Source organism: Chroicocephalus ridibundus, chromosome 8 (assembly GCF_963924245.1).
Source record: "Chroicocephalus ridibundus chromosome 8, bChrRid1.1, whole genome shotgun sequence".
Classification (NCBI taxonomy): Eukaryota; Metazoa; Chordata; class Aves; order Charadriiformes; family Laridae; genus Chroicocephalus; species Chroicocephalus ridibundus.
The window spans coordinates 21,573,364-21,596,889 of NC_086291.1; the positions used below are offsets into that span (position 1 = coordinate 21,573,364).

The window sequence follows — 23,526 nt, forward strand, 5'->3', positions numbered from 1 at the left end:
AAACGATGAGAGCAGTCTGGTCTCCCTTCCTGATTAAACTTTATTAAGGGACCTGCTATAGTCATTCAGTATCTCTATAATAGTCGATTTTTTCATATGGAACCGAAGGCAAATGAAATAATACTCTTCTAATTATTAAGTGATTTAATAGTATTTAGGGAACTACTTTGCTGTGGATCAAATCCTTCATTTAAACTGTTGACATCTGTTTCAGCTATAGTCAGAAATGTTGGTCAAAATAACTGCTTCAGGATTTGGTATCAAGAGGCTGTATGCTAGTTTCCTAATGATTTTTGTCATGAGAAACTTAAAAATCCTTTTTCATAAACTTGGATACATTTCAAAACATGTCTAAATGCATAGTATAGAGGAGAAGTGGCACTGCAAACCTAGTTACTAGAGTAGGGTGACTTCCCCTACTAAGTGGGGAAAACAAGAGACACATTTTAAAACTTACTAGCAGCGATGAAATTGCCTTCAGTTACGCTTTTGATTTTTTTCTTGCTTTTCACAAGGTATTCAGCATGCACCCTAGGGTAACTATTTATGCAAAGGACATGGCGACATGGGCATTATTTGCTCTTCCTCTCTTAGAACTGCTCACTGCGTAAGCAGCGCATGAAATTTCTAAATCCCGCCCCATTTGCAGTACATGACAGGACAATAGCAAGCTTGGAGGAAGAGGCACTTGTGCAAGGCTCTGTGGCAGACCAACTGCAAAGTCACTTCAGAATACTGAAGCCATAGCAAAGAGATGGTCTAGATCTCTTTCAATGACATTTCTGCTGGCTTTTTCTCCTGCAACTCCCATACCTTGTTGAAGCTTCTTGCATTTCCCACTTCTATGTTCTATCTTCTTTACTAGGACACATCCAATTCGGAGAAAGCAGCCAGCATACCAGTAGAGCCAGGCTTCTGCTAGGTACAAGTCTGTCCTTTATACAAAACACCCAGACCAGCAAGCTAAGCAAGGAATAAGGTGCCAGGAAGGAAGGACAAGGAAGAATGGAGAATCCTGCTGGGCCCCCAGGAAATATCCATAAAATAATCCAGATCGAAAGTAATACATTTGAATCACATCTGAATGATGCTTATTGAGGTGAGTGTTAGGGGAACTGCACAAACACACAGGAGGGATTTTACTAGGAATTTTCCCCCAGTCTGTCTAGGGATCCTAATATTGTCAAGGGCCATAAAAGCTGACATATTCACTAACACTAACATGAAAACCTTTCTCAACAATACCAAAAAGTGTGAACTGTAATGAGGAATATATTTCTTAAAATATTCAGAGGGAGGAGCAGGTGAAGGGGGAAAAGAAAAAAATTAGCTACCAAGAGGCAACAAATTCAGTTTGAAATGGGTGGAAGCGTTTCCATCTACGTCGAGGCCTTTGGACTGCCCCTAAATGCATTGTAATTGGATGAACACATTGCAGTAAGACATAGTTGTAACGGTATGCATGGGATGACTGGAAGCAAATGGTTAAGTCCAAATTGTTTTGCAGGCTCCTCCCAATTCCACAAAATATACCATCTTTGGAAAAAAAAAAAAGTGTAACAGTGACTGTAAATTGAGAAGCGCATTTTTTTTTTTAAACGTAGTTCTAGGCAATAAAAATAGACTGACCTTCCAAAGCTGCAAGGCTGACCTTTACAGTGGGGTGCAGTTAAATGATTTTGGTGTTGAGAGGCCTGGAGCAACTGTCGCAGGTATTCTGCAATATAAAGCAATGGTGAGAGCTGTCTAGTGACAGTATTCTTCATAATAAGGGTGGTGTTTTGGAGGTTTTTTTTGCTGCTGTTGTGGTGGTTTTTTTTAAACCACCTTACCTCTTGGTCAAAGAGAGATCCCCGGAGTTTGTAGCCTTGCCCACATACTATATATAGCCCTTAAACCCTAGCTGACACCATGTTTTTTTTCCTACAGCGCAGCCTATCGGGAAGGAGCCGGCTGCCGGGCCGCCCTGTGCCCGCCCCGGCCCCTGAGGCGGAGAAGCTGGGGAAGCCTTTCCATCACGGCCAGGCGCGGCTGGGCCGAAGGCGTCACCGAGATACTTCAGGCCGCCTTTACAGTCACGTTTTCCTCAGCGGAACGCCCGTGAAATCACACGGAGCTTCAGTTTCAGCCGCCCGAACCCCCTCGGCGGGCGGTCTCCCGCGCCGGCGCGCACAAGCCGTGTGTGAGGGCGCTGGTGGGGGCTGTGGCTGTAAAGGCCAGGGCGGAACATCAGGTACCACCACCCTGCGCTCCCCGAAAGCCCTGGGGTGCTCCACGGCCCGGACTCACGAACAGCTCAGCCCGCCCGCAGCCGCATCACCGCCAGGGACGGGGGGTGGCTCCTAAGGTAACCGCTCCCCTCGGGGCCCGCTTCCCGGGGCGGGCCCGGCCCAGCCCGGCCCGGCCCGGCAGGGGCGGGGAGAGGCGGGGCGGGGCGGCCCCGGCCCGGCCGCCCCGCACCGTCGCCGGGGCGGGCCCTGCACTCTCGCGGGAGCTGCGCCGGCGCCGCCCGTCTCCGTGGGCGGCCGCGGCGGAACCAATAAAGTTTGTTACAAAAAAAAAGCAAGAAAAGGGGAGGAAACAAACAAACAAAAAAAATAATAAGCGGTGCCGCCGAGTCTGTTGCGGCTGCTGCCGAGTGCGTGAGTGCCTGCCCGCCCGGGGCTGCCGCAGCAGGCGAGGGCGGACGCGCTGCTCCAGCCCCCGCCCCGGCTCCGCTTGGCCTCGGCAGCCGTCGCCCTCGGCGGGGAGCTGCGCCTCCGCCGCTTTGCGGGCCCGCTCGTGAGTATGGTGGGACGGCTGAGGCGGGCACCGCTTCCCACGGAGGCAGGGCGGTGATGAGGGGCCTGGCGGCGACTCCCGGCAGCACCGGGGCGAGCGGGGAGAGTGACAGGTGTCAGGCTCCCCCCCCCGGGGGCGGCTCGGGCCGGGGGCACCTCGGCGGCTCTGGCTGCGGGGCCGGGCCGCGCTGTGGGACGGGGAAGGTGCTGTGGGGTCCTGCCGGCGGCGGTCCCCGGCCAGGGGAGGTCTGGGTGGCTCCTGACAGCTCCCTCGTACCCTCCTGCCCGCCCTGCCGCGCCTCGTCTTCTCACTCCCCCGGGGCTGGGGAACATGTAAGCGAGCCCGGCGGCGTGAGGCGTTCCCAAACGGCCGCCGTCCTGACGAGGGTCGCCGCTGACCTGTGGGTTTTTGTCTGTGTTCCCTTCACGGCAGGGCTCGCTTCTTCCTCCCCGAAGTGAGTCTCCTGGGGCGGGAGGAGCGCCGGGCAGACGGCCGCAGCCATGCCGGGCGGTAAGGAGACGCGGCTGCTGCACCTCGGCGAGATGGAGAAGCTGGACAAGACCCTCTTCAGGCTGGAGCAAGGTAGGTCGGGGGCGGCGGGCCGCGGCCTTCTCGACCACCTCCTCCTCCTCCTCCTCCTCGGCGGGGAGACCCCGCGGCTGGATGAGAGGGAAATGGCCGGGAGCTCTCCGCCTTCTTCGGACAGCAACGGAAAAGGAGCTCAGCCTGAGGACTTTTTTCCTTGTTTTAATATGAAACAATTTCTGACATGCTTGTTTCCACTGCAGAGCTGTGTGGGCTCCAGCTGGGGTTTGGTCTGACTCGTAAAACTCTTGAGAAATGAAGAGCAGATCGTCTAGGAGCTGTCAGCCCTCATGGGATTGAAGCGCAAAGCATTTTTTAGACGGGCCCTGCAGGACAGGACCTCTCCTTTTTATAAGCTGTACTTCGGTGACCTGAAAAAGTTCTCATAAGTCAAGCTCTAGTAGTTATCCGCAATGTGTTATGCAACATCCCATCTTTAATATTATAATTTTGAAATATATCAGTAATACTAATGTTTTGCAAAGTCTGACGTAATGTTGCAGGATATGGGATCTTCAGCTCTTCCTAAATCTTCTCTTGCCTGTCAGATTTCTCGTAGCCGTGCTGTGTTAGTATTCTGGTCACATATTTCTAAGAACTCTAAGAACTTGGCATTATTTCTCTCTGAAAGTGTTCTTAAGTCTATTTGAAAAAAAAAAAAAAAGACCAAACAACCAAAACCAAAAAAAACCCCAACCAAACAACAAAAAAACCCAAACCCATGAAAACCCCCAAAACCAACCAACCAAACAAAAAGCCACCCCACTAATTGGTCTACTATTATGCCGGTCAGCAAATTCAGACTAAAACTAAAGCCACTGTCTTTAGGATTAATTTTTAATGATGCAACAATTTTTATTACTCATGAACTTCTGTGGGTTTTATTACTTTATGTTACGGATCTAGGAGCCTAATATCAAAGTGGTTTAGTAGAGGAGAGAGATTTTCATTCTGGAGAATAAGAATTCTCATCAACTATATTGATTTCAAAATTTTCTCACAGTACAATCTAAGAAAATGTCAGTAGTGAAGAAGTGCGGAGTTGACCATAACCTCAATTATTAACTCGTCCTTCCAGTTGTGTAAATTTTATTCAAACATTTAAAGTGCCTCTGCTGGTAGCAGTCTCTGAGAGGGCATAGCTAATTTTGAGCACAGCGTTCCTGATGTCAGTATAACTGTTACAGGAAATAAGATATCAATGGCATATATCCCTGTGTTCTAATTTTAGTAATCCCTACAATAAAATGTCAGGACAGTACTGGGGAGAGTGTACTTAACTTTCCAGAAGTGATTTTTTTGTATGTGTATGTTTTTGGTTTTTTTTAACAATCAAATGAGCTTCATTTTACCTGACAAATATTCAGATCCTAAACCCATTGTTTTATGTGGCAGTTTTGGTGCAGTGATGATTATGTTAATAAGAGAAAGTGCGAGCTTGGTGATACTTGCATTTAAATGTATTTAGACATTGAATTCTGATATTAGAGTCCCCATGACTCTACTTAATAAGCAAATGGAATTTTTTTCAACTTAAGATACTGGAACTTGACATTGTTCAGGGTTGGGTTTTTTTATACTTTTATAATTCATCTCTGTATTAATAACTTTCTCTTTACAAATACTTAGGTGGTTTTTTTACTCCCAATTTTGTAGACTGCTAGGGCTAGTAGGTGTGTTACTACAGTTAACTACGTGACTGGCATGTAATTTAGTAAAAGTAATTGTGCAAGCACTTATACCTGTCTGTTTCAGTCATTTGAAAGGACGCTGTAATTAGCCATGCATGTGATGGTGGCCCTGATACCTGCAAGTGGAAATCTATTCTGAAACCTGTTGCCTAAACTGAATTTTTCATATCCAGCTGAACAGACTACAGCATGGGTTTAGGTCCTAATATTTTAACTTAATTTTGTTCTCATTATCATGGATATCTTAAGCCTACATAGTGCTCTTTCTACGTGTACATGACCTGCAGCATGTATACAAATCTCCCTTTGATTTGTTGAGCTCTCTGGAAGTTTAACAATTTCTATATCGTAGATTACACACAAGTATATGTCATTTTACAGTTAAAATCCTAAGGAATTTAGCGTTGTATAGTGAACCCTCAATGGAGAATGAAGGGATTTTAAATGTTTTCTGTTTCAGAATGTGTTCCAGATTTTTTTCAGATGTTTTTATGGGTCAGTTTAATATACATGCTTGGTAAACCTAAATACTTAAATACTACATAAACCAAAATCTGCATAAAAATGTATGATGTTTTGCTGTATTTTGTTCTTAAGACTTTATATAGCAAAGAGGGACAAATTGAAAAGGAGATATAGTGCCATATAAGTAAAGGAAAAGGACTATATGTAAAGTGTGCAAAGAACATTAGGAAAGCAGGGAGAGATGATGGTGTAGAAATAATACCATTCTGCTGAAATTCTTGGCAGATATGTTGGTGCACTTTCTTCTTAACATAATATCAAGTTGTGATTTGCAGTTATGGAACAGGAATATCTAGTCCTCCTCATAAAGTGATTTTTTTTCTTTTTTTCTTGAGGTTTTGAACTACAGTTCCGACTGGGCCCAACTCTTCAAGGCAAGCCTGTTACTGTGTACACAAATTATCCAGCTTCTGGAGAAGTATTTGATCGCCACAAGTTCAGGACACTATCGTGGCACAATCCCACAGGAAAAGAAGATGACTCTGACAAATACTGTAAGCTGGATCTGCAAATTTCAGGGTCATACCAGTACTATTTCAGTCTTGGGTAAGTGCAATTCTATACTTACAGCCAAATGCAGTCTTTCTCCCTTGGTCTACATTTTAACCTGAAGAAATCACTGTCAGGCATACAAATGTGTTTTTCCCCATGCATTTTTCAAATTGCAACTATGAGGCCTATCTGAATCTGCTACTGAAAGACAGTAGCTGTGGTAGTTGTCTAATACTTTCTGATGCAAAGATATTCTGGAACTGTACAGAACGAAGTTAATTGATTTTTCAATTGCTTGCAGAGGCAAGCCATTTTTGCAAGTTTTCAAAGTCATCAGCATTCCAAGTATCTGAATTAATTTGTATTTTCTTCATTGGCTTTGAAGGCTGCTTTTTTTCTTTCTAGCACAGATATTCTGGCATTCTTTACTTCACATTCTTTACTTTGTCCTTTGTTTCTACAGGACAAGTGCTGAGGAGAATGCCAGTATCTGTAATGACTGTAGTCTGATAACTCTGAGTTTCTGGAAGATGGGTGGTTAAATTCCCTCAGGCTTAAAAGAGCAGTTAGCTCGGGTCTCTTTCCGAGGACGGTGCTCCAAATGGAGGTCTTTGTATAAAAGATGGGCAGTCATGCTTGCTTTGTTTATGTTGGTATTCTATAAAGAGGTGCCAGCATTCCGTCTCAGAAAATAACAAAAGTATCTCCCTTTTGCAGAGAGTTCAAAGCTCTGTATCCCAGTTGTGTTCTTGTAAGCAACTGGCATTAGTCTAGCAGAGATATGATGCCAAAGAGATGAACGTATCTTCAGTGTTTCCTATTTTCTTCAGGTGCCCTGAAGTCCTGTTCCCCACCTCCCTCCAGCCCCTGTACTGGGCTACTGTGTTTTTGAAGTAGCTGTGCTTCTTGGATTCTCTTTCTGAAACTAACTTGTACAATGGGTGTCTACTATACCAATGAACATTAATTTTTCCTAGAAATGAAAAGAGTGGTGGAGGTTACATAGTTGTGGATCCTATTTTGCATGTTGGAGCCGATAATCATGTGTTACCTTTGGATTGTGTTACACTCCAGACGTTCCTCGCTAAGTGTCTGGGACCGTTTCATGAATGGGAAGATAGGCTTAAAGTTGCAAAAGAAACAGGTAATGCCAATCCACATATTAAAGAAAATATGTTTTTGTCTTACGATCAAAAACCAAAGTAACACTGAAGAGCTTCAGTGTAAACAGCTCATTTGTTCTTTATTTTGTAAACTATTTTCCACTAGATTAAATTTTGTTAATAAATTAAGTCAGTGAAATTATTAAAATATTTGCAAAGGTGCAAAAATTCAGGGATTTCCTGATACGGGGAATCACTTTTGTTTTATTGTTTTGATTTCACATGGACTTGCAAGTTTGTAGAACTGACAGGATGATTTTTTTAAAGCTTGTGTTATGTTGAATTTCAAGGGGAAGATTCAGATTAATTTATACTGGTAATTCCAAACACTAGCTTTAAGTACATATTGTAACTGTAACTTCTTATGCTTCTTTTAATTAACTTTGACTGAAATTTGTTTTTCTTATTAAATAAATGGCTTCTTATTACATAGGTTACAACATGATTCATTTTACACCACTGCAGAAGCTTGGACTGTCTAGATCATGTTATTCACTGGCTGATCAGTTAGAAGTAAATCCTGAATTTTCAAGCCATAATAAACAGTGCACTTGGAGCGATATAGGAGCTCTTGTGGAAAAACTGAAAAATGAATGGAATATGCTTTGCATCACAGATGTAGTCTACAATCATACAGGTATGATTTGTGTGTGTGTGTTAATAACCAGATTGATCCTATAATTACATTTCGTTATTTCCCTTAACTGTTCCCCTTTGAACCCATCTTCTAGTAGCTGTTTTAAGCAACTTAGTTGTCTTTGAATCTCTCAAATCCAGGACAACTCTTTACAATTATAATTAATATGCCTCCATAACAGATGTAAAAGAATTTAGTACTGTTACTTCAAGAGCAAATAGAGCCCTTATTAGAGAGAAGTAATGAACTGTGCATGTGTCTGTATTTTTATAATCTGCTTTTTATGACCTGTGATATGCAGCTTCCACAGAAATGAATGGAATCTGCATTACGAATTATTTGGTGAACATAAACTTAGTACTTTCTTGTTAAACAGGGTAGTATTCTTGTAGCTGCTTAAAAGTAAATGCTCTAATTTGCATCTAACATGCAGACAACAAACAGAATAGGTACAAGAGGCTAGGATTAAGCAGTGGAGGAAATGTTACAGCTCAGTCTGTGGGGGAAGGCCGGGGGGAAGATAGCTTTGTGTTTGGGGTGTGTTCTTTTTAAGCATAGATACACCAGTGCATTGAAGGTGTTACTTAATTGCTTTTTGTAGCTAAAGTTGTCTGTTGTGCACCGAGGGACAGTGGGTTTTCTTCAGTATGATCTGATGAAATTTAAATTACAGTACTTGATCATTTGTATGTTTGCTGATTATTTGGATAATGAGTTTACTTTATGTTTATAATGCAGTTTTCATTTTTTGCCATAATCCTAAAGATCACAATAACTAGTATTCTCATAGCAGAGAGTACAAGAGGTGGTTTTGTATGTTGATGTTTACAGTCCTTTGAGGCTTAAAAAAACCCTAACCACAGACATCTGTGAATTTCAAGCTTTATTTGCTTTAGTTCTTTGGTGTTGATTGCTGCCAAACGTTCCTATCCAGTCAGTCTGTGATGCAGTGTGGGCCCTCTTGTTTACCCTATCTGTTTGTTGAGAAGTTACTAAGTATAGTTATTGGCTATGTGTCTGAGGGAATTAGACTTTTAAACGTTCTTCCAATTTGGGATAAAAAATTTCTTGCACTTCACCAACTAGAAGTGCAGTTTCTCTCACATGTGCTTCAGATCCTGTCATCTTTTTACTGTGTATATTTGCATGCTAGCAAGGAGAATGTTTTTATGGACAGAAATATCTAAACCTAAACTATTTATTAGACTCCAAAATATATTTGAGAAGAAAAATGTTACATTATTACTTGGTTACACTTGTAGAAGGACTTTTCCAGGTTACATTAAGAGTTCAAAGTAATCTTCACTGGGATGGATGACTAAACATTTACACTATGCTGAAAGGATGTTTAGGAGTGTCTTCTAACAGGATAGAAATTTTCAAATGACCATGGTCCTAACTTATATCATTAAGCAAGATATACGTGATGGCTTTGTTTCCTCCTTTCAAACTTTTAAACTCAAATCTTTTTCCCCATCTTTGTCGTTTATAATCAAAACCTCTTGATTTACAACTGACTCCAAACTTTGATAAATGCCAAATTTAGCATAAACAGAAAGATACATTGATAAAAGTCCGCGTAAGCAATAATATCGTATATACTTGTAGAGGTAAAACATTTTGGAGCTTCTGAAATAAGAAAATAGGCAAACAGTTTTTGAGGTTCTTTTTGTCTGGATCTTGATTAGATGGAAGTTTAACTTCACCTTTTTTTTTGGTATTTAAATGAATAATAGTTGCTAGTAGTTAAATTAGTTAATTCCTGCACATTAGGGTGATTTAATTGTAAAAAATATTTCATAGAACTATTTAAATATAAAAGACACAAAGTGTATAGTCAGTTATTTTGAGCAGATTATGGATACTTGCACATTGTTATTAATTCTGCAGCATGTCTGCATTAAAAGCTTAAGTTGTCTCACAGTAAATCTTCTAATGCTGGTAATTCTAACAGCTCATGACCCTTCAGCTTATAGTGGTTGTATCTGTTAGTAGTTTCTGCTTTCTAGCCGAGACCACTGTACAAAAATGGCAATGGTTCCCCTCGTAAAGCCAGGCAGCTCACTTTCAATATTAAGTGGTTAAGTTAAGGTGTTTGGTTTTTACACTGAAATGGAGAACAGACAGCTTGCACAGTAGAGAGTGGTGAGAATCAGTTTTTGATGTTAACGTCTCTGTCAGTCTCTAATGAAACCCAGCATCTATAGCCTGACTTGAAAAATAAAGTAGATGCATGGGCTAATGTTAAATATAGATGCACCTTTGGCATGTTAGCAGGAGTATCACAGATAAATTTGCAAACCCTGTCTGGTAACTGGGTAGATGTGCCCTTTTTGGGGCACCCTTTTCAGGGTGTTCAAACACCATCAAATAAGAAATATTGTGTTCACTGGCATTTACTTCTCATCAGGAGACAGAAAAAGGAGAGTCGATTTTTTTCTTTTCTGATCTTTCAGTGGCTGTAATAAAGCATAAAGTAATAAAATAAATTTAAATAAATTATATTTTCTTTACCTTTCAGAAGAGGCTACTATTGTCTAACTGCAATTTAACACCTGAGTAAATCCTATTTCCAAGCATTTGACTAATCACATCAAACAGCTCCTTTGCTCAGCTTTATAAAGGGGAGGGGGGAAAAAAAAAAGTAGTCTTGGGCAGTGAGCATCACTACTAAATAAGTTTGTGTTTAATTTATATAACAATGAATTAGTCCTTTGAAAAAGTGAAATTATTTTCTTAAATGAGAAAGTATTTACTTTTGGAAATTGTTTTCTGTAATTCTGTATCTTAATATTTCCATATTTTTATACTTGTGTGTATTTTCTCCCCAGCTGTAATAAATGTAATCACAAGTGATGTTTCGGGCAAATCTTTTTCTGCAGAATTAGATTTCTGTTGGTGTTACGTTGTGAATCATTGGAGGTTACCTTCTGATCAGAAAACATCATTCTATTCCATACCAGGTTTAGTGGAAGGCCTGTTGACTTTTTTCTTTTGGCATGATAACACCTTAGATTGAAATGATATATTGTCTCTTCAGAATTAATTGTATTTACTCATTAAAGTCTCTTGTAGTAAATTGTGGTTCTTGCTAGATGAAATCAAGTAAGCTAGTTTTGCTTTTTGGAGATTTTTTTTTTTTTTTTTTTTTTTTTTTTTTTCAGAAATAGTATAGCTATATAAAAAGAAAGGGGGGAGGGGGGAATCTGGTTGGTCTAGAACAGCCTTTAACAGCCTGAGTTTATTACTGCTTTATGTAACTTTAAAATAAGTATGGTGGTTCTAGTTGTAGGTGGCATTTAAACTATGAAGATCTTAATTTCCAGAAATGGTATTACCTTATAAACATGGAATTTTGCCATGTTCAAAATGATCTTGAGATGTAATGTAAGAGGGTGTTCAGAAGAGCTGTTAGCACTATAAGCTGAGAGAGAACACTGTTTTCTCTCCCTCTGACATTTTTGTTTGAACTTCTTTGAACGAAGCAAACTTGAGGTTTAGGTGTTAATTATTCTGCTATAATTTTGGACACGTTAATGGTGCTCTCTTGATGTTTCCAATAGAATAATTTGTCATATATTTTCCCTTGTGTGAAGTACTTCTATTTTTCTCTGCTTTTCTAAAACAGTGGATTAATAAGACATATTCTATGAAAAATGATTTTAAAAAACCTTGTAAAACCTGAGTGATTTTTTTTTTGTTGTTCTCATGCACTCCATGGTGGTTTGTTTTTTTTTTTTTTTAGTTTTTCAATTGCAGAGATTCATTCAAAAGAACGTATGAAAATTATTTTAAGTTAAACTGTGTTTAGGACAGTTCCAAAAATGGAAAGAAATTAACCCTTGAGGATTCTTTTTCCTCATTGTCATACTTCCAGAATCCAAATTCTGTCTTCTCTTTACGTATTTACTCATGCTACTGCATGCCCACTATTGTATGTATTAGAATATCGCACCCATTTTCTAGTGACGGCTCCTTACCTTCTCTGAGTTAATTCTTAGCGCTCAGCATATCTTCTGGTGCTTGTTCATGCTATGTGGGAAGTTCAGAAAATAGACACAGTGGAGTGTGGTGTTTGATTTGAACTAGCGTTCCATTTGCATGCACCAGACAGTGCACTCACATTCCTGTGTAAGACTCCGTGGCATCGCTTCCCATCACTCTGCTTCTTAGGATGTACACAACAGGGTCGCAGCTAATCCTTTCTTCAAAAGCCCAGTTAACTACATTTTTCACTAATTATTTCTTGGGCAGTGTGTATGCCCTCTTACTCTCTGGCTCTGTGTGGGTATCATCTGATAGAGTTAAGAATATTAAAAAATAAATAGCTTGTGCCATCTTAAATCTTGGTTTGGCATGTAGGTTTGGCTTTCAACACACAAAGAGCACTTAATTTGATGTATTTCCTGCAACAAAAATGTGATTTTATTATTGTGGGTTTTCTAGTGGTTTAGAGTTGGTGGTACTATTGCATATTTTTATGTAACTAACAAAAATGTTTCTCTGCAGTCTCTGCAGCTGTATTTGTTGCAAAACAAATGTTTAACAGTAATGCATACCTCTGCATAAGACATGATTTTTCTATTGGCATGGAACTTTAGTTGAAATGTGAACTAACTGTACATGCCTTAACTTCTTGGTGTTAGGACGTTTTTACAAAAGAATTAAGTGTTCAGCTTGTGTACCTAATCTTTTTTTTTCTTTTTTTTTTTTCCTCCTCCTTTTCTTGAATAAGCAACAAACAGTGAATGGCTCAGGATGCATCCAGAATGTGGCTATAACCTTGTAAATTCTCCTCACCTGAAGCCAGCTTGGGTCTTGGATAGAGCTCTGTGGCACTTGACCTGTATGGTGGCTGATGGAAAGTGCACTGCTAAAGGGGTCCCTCCCTTGATTGAAAATGATCATCACCTGAATGTAAGTGAATAAGAGCTAAGTATAAGTTAATAAACACTATAAATAGCTAAATAAACCCTTGATATTTCTAAGGCTGTGGAAGTGCACAGAAACTGATGTATGCTTTGCAGATATATGTAATCAAATAACTCTTTACTCTCTAAATATTTTTCCTGAACAATTCATATGAGCACTTAGCTTTTCCTAATTATATCAATCATCAACATTATTAACTAACATAATTCTTATTTTTACAGTGTATCCGTAAAATAATTTGGGAAGATATATATCCAAAAATTAAACTATGGGAATTTTTCCAAGTGGATGTTAACAAAGCTGTGCAGCAATTTAAAACCCTTCTAACTCAAGGTAAAGGAAGGGTATGTTGCTGAAGCATGTGGATTATATATTTATAGTTCAAGCAACTAATAGGTAAACTTAATATGGAAAATGAAACAATTTTTTGCTATGTGAGAAATCTGCTGTGCTGATCTAAGCATACAAGAATGCTTTGAGGGCTAGTAAAGTCTTTGAAGACTTTGCACCCCTTCAAAGCCTTTATCTACCCATATCTTGCTTATGCTAGAATGGTAAAAGTTGTGTATCTTTTCAGTGTAATGCCTGTTTTTACTTTATCAATACTCTTTTTCTATCTTTTTCTTAGGCAAAATGAGCACTAAATCTGATCCAAATCAGCATCTTCAAATACTTCAGGACCCTGATTATAGACGATTTGGCTGTACTGTAGATATGAATATAGCATTGGCAACGTTCATACCACACAGGTATTGTATTACTGATTAGAAGTTAAAAATCACAAGTGAAGTTAAATTTGCAAAACCAAATAAATGAAATTATTTTCAGAGATGGGAAAACTTAAATTTTTCATTCCTTTTAGTTATGTATACTGCATGTTTTAAAAATAAATTATTCTAATAGTTCTCTGCTTTTAATGTCCTCCTAATAAGCAATGGACCAGCTGCAATAGAAGAATGTTGCAACTGGTTTCGCAAGAGGATTGAGGAACTGAATGCTGAGCAATACAGACAAACTAATCACCATCAAGAGCAGGTCTTATAATTACTGTGTTTTAATGCGAAATTGTTTTAAATTGCAAATAAATGCAAGCATTTCAATAATGCATAATTTAATTACTTCTAGGCTGTCAATTGTCTTGTGGGGACTGTGGTTTATGAACGGCTGGCTGGTAATGGTCCTAAGCTGGGTCCTATCAGTAGAAAACATCCTCTAGTTACCAGGTATTTTTTTTATTTTATTTGTTTGGAAACTATTAGAATCTGTCTAGGGAAAGTGAGTTCAAAGTTTATTAGAAGTATAAATTTATATGTACAAGCGTATGTTTAATTTCCCGTGGAAAAATGCCACTTAATGAATTTACTGTCTTTTTTTAAGCAACAATGGTAACTGTTTTAATAAATAAATGTGACCACAGACCATGAAGGACTACTCAGAACACATCAAAGACTTAAAAGGGCAATTTTGCACTATGTAGGTGGAAGAGGGGTGGAACTAGGAAAGCTTACACCTTTCAAGTTTGAACTTGATGCTACTCATGTATCTGAAGGGCCAGGGCTTTAATCTTACACTACCACCTGACATCAAAATAGTGGCAGCACCTGTCCTTTCTCCTTCAAGGCATACTACAAAATAGAAAGCTCCCCATTATATCTATTTTTTATCTACAAGCCAGTTCATAGCAGATATTTTAATTTCAAAGGCAATGAATTTCATCTCTAGGTTACCTTATGGGGTTGGTTGGTTGGTTGTTTTTTTAATTGCCTGTCTATTCCATAGGTATTTTACGTATCCATTCAAAGAGCTAACTGTGGAGGAAGAAGAAGCTATGATACATCAGTCGGATAAAGCGTGTTATTTCATGGCTCATAATGGCTGGGTTATGGGAGATGATCCTCTTAGAAACTTTGCAGAACCAGGTTTGTAAAAGAACTTTGAATTACCTTACAAACCTTTTGATATTCTAGCCAAGGCAAAAAGGGTTTTATTTAATCTCTTTTTCCAGATGTATTCCTATGAAGCTGCAGAATAGCAGACAGATACTCAGTTTATAGCACTCTTATTTCCCCTTCAGCATACAGATCAACTGTAAGATCTGAGATTTGAGGTACAGTTTTGCAAGATTTTAGAGGGAAATCACCAGCTTTCTGCCACTGGAATGGGGACATCCTGCCTTCCCACTTCTGTCATTGTCTTTGCTTACTTTGTTCCATCACCACTGCTTGTTGTCATTTCCATAAGACAGTGACAGTGTGGCAGAAAACTAATGCAATAAAAAGGTGGATAGTATTTTACTGCATTAGTGAGAAAAAACTGGATCCTTGAAAGGTCTTGTGAGTTGCAGTCAAGAGGTGACCCACTTAATCCAAGTCACATTGCTTGTGAAGGTAAGATAGGGTATGAATTCACCATGCACTAAAGCCTTGTATTCTGACTCCTTTGGGGACACTGTTGATATCCAGTAAAAGCAAGGTTGACAACTCTTGTTTTCAGAGTAGTCATTCACTTTGTAAACAGAATCAAAGGCCGGTTTAATTCTAATTAACAACATCTATCTAAGAGTTTGTTGAATCTGCTTTAGAAGTTGATCTGATTGATGCTCCACTCCAGAGTCATCTGGAGTTAGCAAACACCTCACTTCTGCAAAATAACCTACAGCCCTTTCACTGCTTTTTCTTTTCTCCTTCACGAGCACGAAGATAATATGTGTTTCAAGGGTGGTTTTGTTCAGTTGCCTTTCAGCTAATTGCCTTCGGGGCAGACTACTACATTTTTTCCCTCAGTCACTGGCTTTAGTTACCATACCTAACTTCCATGACTGAGTTTTCTCTCTTAATTAGTCTACGGCTTTTTCGGTGCTTTATACTTGTGTTATACCTTTATTTTGTCATAGAATCATTCAGGTTGGAAAAGGACCCTTGGGATCATCGAGTCCAACCATCAACCCCACTCTACAAAGTTCTCCCCTACATTATATCCCCTAACACCACATCTAAAGGACTCTTAAATGCATTCAGAGATGATGACTCCACCACCTCCCTGGGCAGCCTATTCCAGTGTCTGACCACTCTTTCTGTGAAGAATTTTTTCCTAATGCCCAGTCTAAACCTACTCTGTTGCAGCTTGAAGCCGTTCCCTCTTGTTCTTTCGCTAATTACCTGTGGGAAGAGACCAGCACCAACCTCTCTACAATGGCCCTTCAAGTAGTTGTAGAGAGTGATGAGGTCTCCCCTCAGCCTCCTCTTCCTCAAACTAAACAGTCCCAGCTCCTTCACTCGCTCCTCATAAGATTTATTCTCCAGGCCCTTCACCAGCTTCGTTGCCCTCTCTCTCATATTGAGGTGCCCAAAACTGGACACAATACTCAAGGTGTGGCCTCACCAGTGCTGAGTACTCAGTGTTGAGTACTGGGGGACAATCACCTCCCTACTTCTGCTGGTCTCACTATTTCTAATACAAGCCAGGATGCCATTGGCTTTCTTGGCCACCTGGGCACGCTGCTGGCTCGTATTCAGCCGCTTGTCAATTAGAAGCCCCAGGTCCTTTTCTGCCAGGCAGCTCTCCAGCCACGCTTCCCCAAGCCCGTAGCGATGCATGGGGTTGTTGTGGCCCAAGTGCAGGACCTGGCACTTGGCCTTGTTGAAGCTCATACCGTTAGCATTGGCCCATCAATCCAATCTGTCCAAGTCCCTCTGTAGAACCTCCCTATCCTCATGCAGATCAACACTCCCACTTAACTTGGTGTCATCTGCAAAGTTACTGATGATACACTCTATGTTCTTATCAAGATCATCAATAAAGACGTTAAACAGAAATGGTCCCAACACCGAGCCCTGAGGAACACCACCTGTGACTGGCCGCCAGCTGGATTTAACTCCATTGACCACCACTCTTGGGGACTGTCCATCCAGCCAGTGCTTGTCACACAGCAGTGTGACAATAATGTCACACATTATTTCAACAGAGAATACAGTGTGAAAAGATTATACAGAAGGGCACAAATACAGGAATTGTAAAACAAATGCAGCTAGTAAGTGGCCCTTAAAAAAAATCATGGTGTTACATCCAAAGAAAGCCAATTTTTCTGTCCATGTAGCTATGTTTCCATTAGTGAACCTAAAAGTTAGGCTGTGCTTAAGTGAATGTTTTTAGTAGTAGTTGTGGCTCACAATCTCTGCTCTTTACTTACTAGCTGTTTACTTTTGCTGTGTGTCTTTCATTGTGTAGGTGTCCAATGACTTAGGTGTCCGTAATGTGAAATTAGTCTGGCTGAAAAATAATCTCTTTGCTAAGGCAGAATTAAATTTCATCTGAACGAGTTTCCTGATCTAATTCAAAAGGTTCAACCACCAAAATAACTGTGGTGATGCATCAGTAAAGCTGGTCTAGGAGTAGCAGAAAGCAATGGAGTAGCTCTGTTTTCCCCATCCTGAGTGGTGCTGACCCTGTTCATGCTTTGATCAGGTTTAGATAAGATGAATATAAGCAGACCTTCAGAAGACTGATGACTCAAAGATAATTGTATTTCTCTTACATGGGTTCTGATTATTGACAAGTCCATGACTGTGCCTGGATATTACATGTTGCAAATAGTGTGGGCTTTTGGTGGTTTTGTTTATTGTTTTAAATTATATTACTGCCATTGTCAAATATGTGTTTTATATAGGACAGAAGTCACATTTTTAGATATGACTGATTATTTAAGTCTTTGTCACAGTTAAACCTCCATCAGTACATCCTGTGTGGTAAGTATATTACAGGTGAACTGAGATTTAAAGTGTGTTTTTTTTGATTGCATCAAAAAGGCAAAAAATAGTATAAGAAACTAGACTAGATGGAGGATAAATACTTATCCTCCACACAAAAAGCACAAGAGGGACATGGACCTGTTGGAGCGGCCACAAAGGTGATTTGAGGGCTGGAGCACCTCTCCTGTGAAGACAGGCTGAGAGAGCTGGGGTTGTTCAGCCTGGAGAAGAGGAGGCTCCAGGGAGACCTTATAGCAGCCTTCCAGTACCTGAAGGGGGCCTATAAGAAAGCTGGGGAGGGGCTGTTTGCAAGGGCATGTAGCGATAGGACGAGGGGCAATGGTTTTAAACTAGAGCAGGGTAGGTTTAGATTAGCCATTAGGAAGAAGTTCTTTACAATGAGGCTGGTGAGACACTGGAACAGGTTGCCCAGAGAGGTGGTGGAGGCCCCATCCCTGGAGACATTCAAGGCCAGGCTTGATGAGGCTCTGAGCAATCTGATCTAGTTGAAGATGTCCCTGCTTACTGCAGGGGGGTTGGACTAGATGACCTCTAGAGGTCCCTTCCAACCCAACACGTTCTATGAAAAAAATTACTTAGGGACTTTGTCTATTTAAGTCATCTACCTGCGTAAGTACTTAAGAAATTTGCCTTATGTCATCACAGTCTGCTGTTAACAGACGGTAAAATTTTTGTTTGTGGCTGTGGCAGTTTGTTTATGGTAACACAGGGAGATGCTTTTTTTTGAATTTGGCCAGTATAAACAACCAAACTACTGGTTTTGTTCATTTGTTTGCTGTTTTTTTTTTTCTTTTTTTCCTCAGGTAGTTTTTATAGTAGTTTGAAGAATTAAAAGGAATTTGATTTCAATCTGAAGAATTATTTCACTATCGCTATAGAAATTAAATATTCCCTTGGAGTAGTCTGAAACTGTACATCAGTGAGGGTATATAGATTTTGAGTTGATATGATTATTGTTAGAATTTTCACTCTTCATCACAGTGTTCTCCTAGTCTTCAGTAGTACAAAATTAAATACCACATTTTTGTTTTGGTGCATATTCTACACTATAGATATACACACTGTAGTGAATTTCTTTCCCTTACAGGTTCCAATGTTTACTTGAGAAGAGAGCTTATTTGTTGGGGTGACAGTGTGAAACTGCGTTATGGTAATAAACCTGAAGACTGCCCATACCTCTGGGCTCATATGAAAAAATATACTGAAATCACTGCTAAATATTTCCATGGTGTTCGTCTTGACAACTGTCACTCAACGCCTATTCATGTAGCTGAGGTACGCAAAATTAAGCATGTTTATTATAAAGCAGCTTCTGTCTGTGAAATAAGTCCTGCACTGTTGCTACAAAATCTGCAGGATCTACGTGTCAGAGTTCAGGTGTGAATAAATCGTCCTCATGGCATAAGCAAAGTTTTGTGACTGGTGATGTTTAGATATGGTTTCAGCTACTTTGAACAGTAGAGTGGTGCAGCTATTTTATCTTTAATTCTCCGCTTTAGCTGAAGTATTGCAGATGCAGATGAACCTGGCTAACTTTTCCCTCAGTAGCTATGGACTTATTGCAATGACTGCCAGTATCCAGTGTGTCAGTTTTACCTGGGGTCATTGCCAAGACTTGGTTGAAGGTCTTAGTGTTTCTTTGCCATATATATTTTCCTATTGCTGAATTAAACAGGAAGTGGTTTACTTCCCAGAATTTAAAAGTCAGTAAAGAACACATGCAAAAAGTTTAGTCTGGCAAGCTTATTGCTAAGATTAGTGCTTATTGTATAGTGTGGAGCTGACTACATCCAGAAATTATACTTATCTACTAAATTAGCTTTAAATAGTAGATTTGAATGGTGTAGCTTGTTAGTGCTTAGTCTTAGCTTGGTTTCAGAGCTTACCTAAATCTATGAAGAGCTCTCTAAAACAAGCTGATTTGTCCATACAAAAGTTGTAAGTGGCTCTTAAATGCAGCCATTTCAAAACTTCTGCCATTCTTCCATCTACTGTTACTACTTTTGGAATGGTAACTTCAAAGGCTTAAAGTCCTCCTCAGATTTCTTACCTTAACAGGTATCTCTTTTATCCAACCTTTGTTCTTGCACTTTCAGTTATGGTTTTGTTTAAAAACAAAGTTGTAATTAGCTTGAAGTCTTCAGAGAATTTCTTAGAATTACTTAGTCCATTAATAATATCTGTAAAATATAAACATGGTTTTATGAATATTACCTGTTATTAATATTTTTAAATGAACTGCATATATGAACAACTCATTTGTGTTTGGTTGCGGTGTTAATGATTGCACCTACAAAGCTGAAAATTGATGTCTTGCATTAAAAATGTATTATGATCTATAGGAGATGCTAGCAACAGCCAGATCAGTCAGACCTAATCTTTATGTGATAGCTGAACTCTTCACGGGCAGTGAGTACATTGACAATGTTTTTGTCAACCGCCTGGGAATTACCAGCCTGATTAGAGGTACAATAAGCAGTTGAAAATTATGTAGGATTGTCATGTATGGTTTGGAGTTCTTAATGTGAAACTAACATTGGTATGCTTTTTTTCTTACATGTTCCTGTTCTTTGCTTATGCAATTACCTTTTCTTCTTCACATTCTATTTAACTTCTCCTGTGTTGTATGCGAATTCTTGATTTTGCTTATGTTTGTGTGTCCTCTTCTGTGTAACAACTTTTTTGTTCCTTAATTTTGGCTTTCTGTTTGTCTTTGCTGCATGGCATTTTCCTTTTGTCTGATCCCTGCCTAGCTTTGAAACTTGTCCTTTTTTGTATCTACCTTCCCCTTTCTGTGGCTTTTTTGGCTGTGCTTTTTGCAGTACATGCTGGACACAGCTAGAAAATTGCGAGCGGATTTGTATGTAGTGGCTGAACTGTTCACAGGAAATGAGGAGCTGGACAATGTCTTTGTGAATAGGCTGGGCATTACCTCCTTAATAAGAGGTAGGCTTGTTGTGCGTGTGGTCTCTTTCCAACAAGAGATTATAGATGACGTGCTTTTTCCAAGGAAAAGGTTTCTTCTGGATCATGCACTTTTAATTTCATGTTCTGTGTAATCAGAAGTACAGGTTTTGTTTTGTGACTTTTTTCATACTCAGCAAAAAATACAGTACTAGCTGTAAAATAAGAGAAGACATCCTACATTAGTTTACAGAAGGCTAAATATTTCACTCTTATTCTAGCAAGAGAAAAAGAAGTGGTAGCACAGTTCTGCTATGCAAGTGCTGCATCATGTCTGATTTTTTTTTGTTGCATGAGTTTCTTAAACCCTGTGTGAAAGTTAAAGGTCTCTCCTTTTTTCTCCCTTTTTTTCCCCTTAGCTTTCTCTACCTTAATACATCATAGTACATAGAATAATCCAAGACTGTGTATTTACATTGGAGACTATAGTTACATGTCTTTTTTTTTAACATTTTTTTAATGATTGAGCACAATAAAATAACAGCTGTAAAATGCTGCATTAACATCTTTGTGTATGTTGTATTCTATAGTAGTTATTCTTATGCAAACACTTACCTATTTTGTTCTTTAGAGGCAATGACTGCTTATAATAGCCATGAAGAGGGAAGGTTAGTTTATCGTTTTGGAGGTGAACCTGTTGGTTCTTTTGTTCAGCCACGTTTGAGGCCTTTGATGCCAGCTATTGCTCATGCACTGTTTATGGATATTACACATGACAATGAATGTCCAATTCAGGTGAGCACCTAAACTGAAATCCAGAATTTACATTTAATGTTTTCTGAGTTGATATTTATGAACCATGGGAGGGCTTCGTGCAATGTAGATGTATTCCTGAGTGGGATGTATGAAAAATGTGTTTCAGATCTTCAGGTTTTCATGCAGAGAACAAAACTTTATAACAACTCCCTCTGACATTCAAGCTTTTGTTTTTCAAAGGAAAAAGTACATAAAGCTACTTAATGAGTTGTTTTGATTCTTTCGTTCCAGCTACTAAAGTGGTTCTGTCTCTGCTTGTTAACCTGTTCTCCTAAGCTCCTGTGTTACAGGAGAGAATGAGAGAGGATGGTGGGAATTGGAGGACTTATTTTTGAGCATTTCTCTTACGTTGCTTTTATTAGTTCCTGTGTGGTAATTTTTTTCAATAATTCCATTGTGATTGAGAAAATGATGATCATGTGATTAGCAATTCCTCTGTTAAAGTGAGTATGCTGAATTGGGAGGGATGAATTATGTCTTAAATTCACTATTTATTACTTATCTTTTAATGTAGCACCGGTCTGCGTATGATGCTCTTCCTAGTGCAATGATTGTTTCCATGGCATGCTGTGCTACAGGAAGCACCAAAGGCTATGATGAACTAGTACCACACCAGGTATGTGTCTACAGTTTAACTCCTAAGTTACTTTTAAAAATGTAAAATATATGTCCTAGGACAAGAATAAAGTTTAACTTTGTTTATTTGAAATTCCAAGCAGTTTACTAGCTGGCATTACTTTGGATTCTCTAATTTCATATGAAACTTGAATTGATTATGTAGTTGAGACCACCAGCTGGTTTTGGGTTGGTTTGGTTTTTTTCCAGAGTATTTGATATTTGCTTAAATCTTAATTTCTTTACAGATCTCTGTAGTATCTGAAGAGAGGTTTTATTCAAAATGGAATCCAGCAGCACAACTGTCTCCTGGTGAAGTTAATTTGCAAACGGGAATTCTAGCAGGAAGGCTGGCCATGAACAGGCTGCATCAGGAGCTGGGGGCTAAAGGCTTTAATCAGGCAAGAAGTGAGGGTGACATTGCAATTTCTCCATATTTATGTTCTGAATGAGCACTGTTGCAATGGTGTATCTTTTCTAGGTGTATGTAGATCAAGTTGATGAAGATATAGTGGCAGTGACAAGACACTGTCCTAACACACACCAGTCTGTTGTGGCTGTAAGTCGAACTGCTTTCAGGGATCCTAAAACTTCCTTCTACAGTAAAGAAGTACCCGAAATGTGTATCCCAGGTAATCTGATTTCTTATCAATAGATGTCAGGAGTACAAAAAATTCAAGTTATTCTAGTTCCATGCTTTTTAACTTCAAACACATGAAAACTATGTGAGAATTTTGAGTATATACTGCTCCTTTTATATGTACTAACATGTATGTACCTAAAAGGGGTTAAAGAAACAATAACAAAATTATCTTGCTTAGGGTTTTCCAAGGCATTCATACTGAGTATACCTCCTGCTATAAGCTCCGCATAAGGGTGTGGTTTTATTTACTGTCTTGTTTGTGACCTGGTAAGAAGTAGTTAACAGCAAGATGGTTAACTGTACAGAGTTGGGGGGGGGGGAGGGGGGGGGATGATTACTATTTATTAAGTGTTATACTGGGAAAAAAGACTAAAATCTTATATTTGTCAATGCCATTGCTATTCAGCTTTCTTATATATGACTATTTCTGTGGTTTTAAAATATATCTTAAGAAACAACATTGTACTGCATAATTTAATACAAAGAGAATATATAGGTAATACATAATATTCATGAAATATGCAAAGTATTTACTATACTTAATAGTAGCAAAGTATAACAACTTCTACACGTTACCTGGCCATATTTCTGAAGAGAAGCTTTCCAAAGTGGCTTTTTAGGTATATTCGGTTCTTCATGTGCATGTGTGTGCCTGCTTTAAAGTCAGTCACGTTTTATATTAAGACATTTACAAGTGGTTGTAAGACCTGTGTACCTTAGTTTGTAGCTTACTGAAAGGATATAGAAAATTAGAATACTTGAATATTAATATAAGGTGTTACAATTTTAGGATAAATGATCTGTAGCTGCAGTTTGGAAACCAATCTAATAGAGTCTCCTAACAGATTATAAGGAAACTAACAGAGCTGGTGATCAGCAAAAGACAGGTTGTAATTCAATAATTGTTGACTGATTTGAATGGTTAATTTATTATAAAATGAGAAAATTGCAGTTTTAAATACAATACAGCCGG

The 23,526-nt window shown here is 39.3% G+C and overlaps 1 protein-coding gene across 4 annotated transcripts in view; it reads left to right on the top strand.

Annotated features, from left to right (window-relative positions):
* The first annotated feature begins 2,020 nt into the window (after positions 1-2,020).
* Positions 2,021-23,526, top strand: part of AGL (amylo-alpha-1, 6-glucosidase, 4-alpha-glucanotransferase) — a 40,744-nt gene continuing 19,238 nt past the window's right edge. Inside the window, exons 1-17 of one of the 4 annotated variants that reach the window (XM_063343182.1) lie at positions 2,021-2,347; positions 3,214-3,363; positions 5,918-6,128; positions 7,052-7,218; positions 7,671-7,874; positions 12,610-12,791; positions 13,028-13,139; positions 13,435-13,555; positions 13,739-13,841; positions 13,932-14,029; positions 14,586-14,725; positions 18,663-18,850; positions 20,398-20,521; positions 21,111-21,274; positions 21,810-21,911; positions 22,159-22,311; positions 22,392-22,542. In XM_063343182.1, coding sequence (XP_063199252.1) covers positions 3,282-3,363; positions 5,918-6,128; positions 7,052-7,218; positions 7,671-7,874; positions 12,610-12,791; positions 13,028-13,139; positions 13,435-13,555; positions 13,739-13,841; positions 13,932-14,029; positions 14,586-14,725; positions 18,663-18,850; positions 20,398-20,521; positions 21,111-21,274; positions 21,810-21,911; positions 22,159-22,311; positions 22,392-22,542 — 2,302 coding nt within the window. In that variant the 5' untranslated portion in view covers positions 2,021-2,347; positions 3,214-3,281. Of the gene's footprint in view, positions 2,348-2,523; positions 2,782-2,844; positions 3,114-3,213; positions 3,364-5,917; positions 6,129-7,051; positions 7,219-7,670; positions 7,875-12,609; positions 12,792-13,027; positions 13,140-13,434; positions 13,556-13,738; positions 13,842-13,931; positions 14,030-14,585; positions 14,726-18,662; positions 18,851-19,917; positions 20,042-20,397; positions 20,522-21,110; positions 21,275-21,809; positions 21,912-22,158; positions 22,312-22,391; positions 22,543-23,526 lie in introns of those variants that run through there. The other 3 variants (XM_063343180.1, XM_063343179.1, XM_063343181.1) reach the window with 3 other exon arrangements.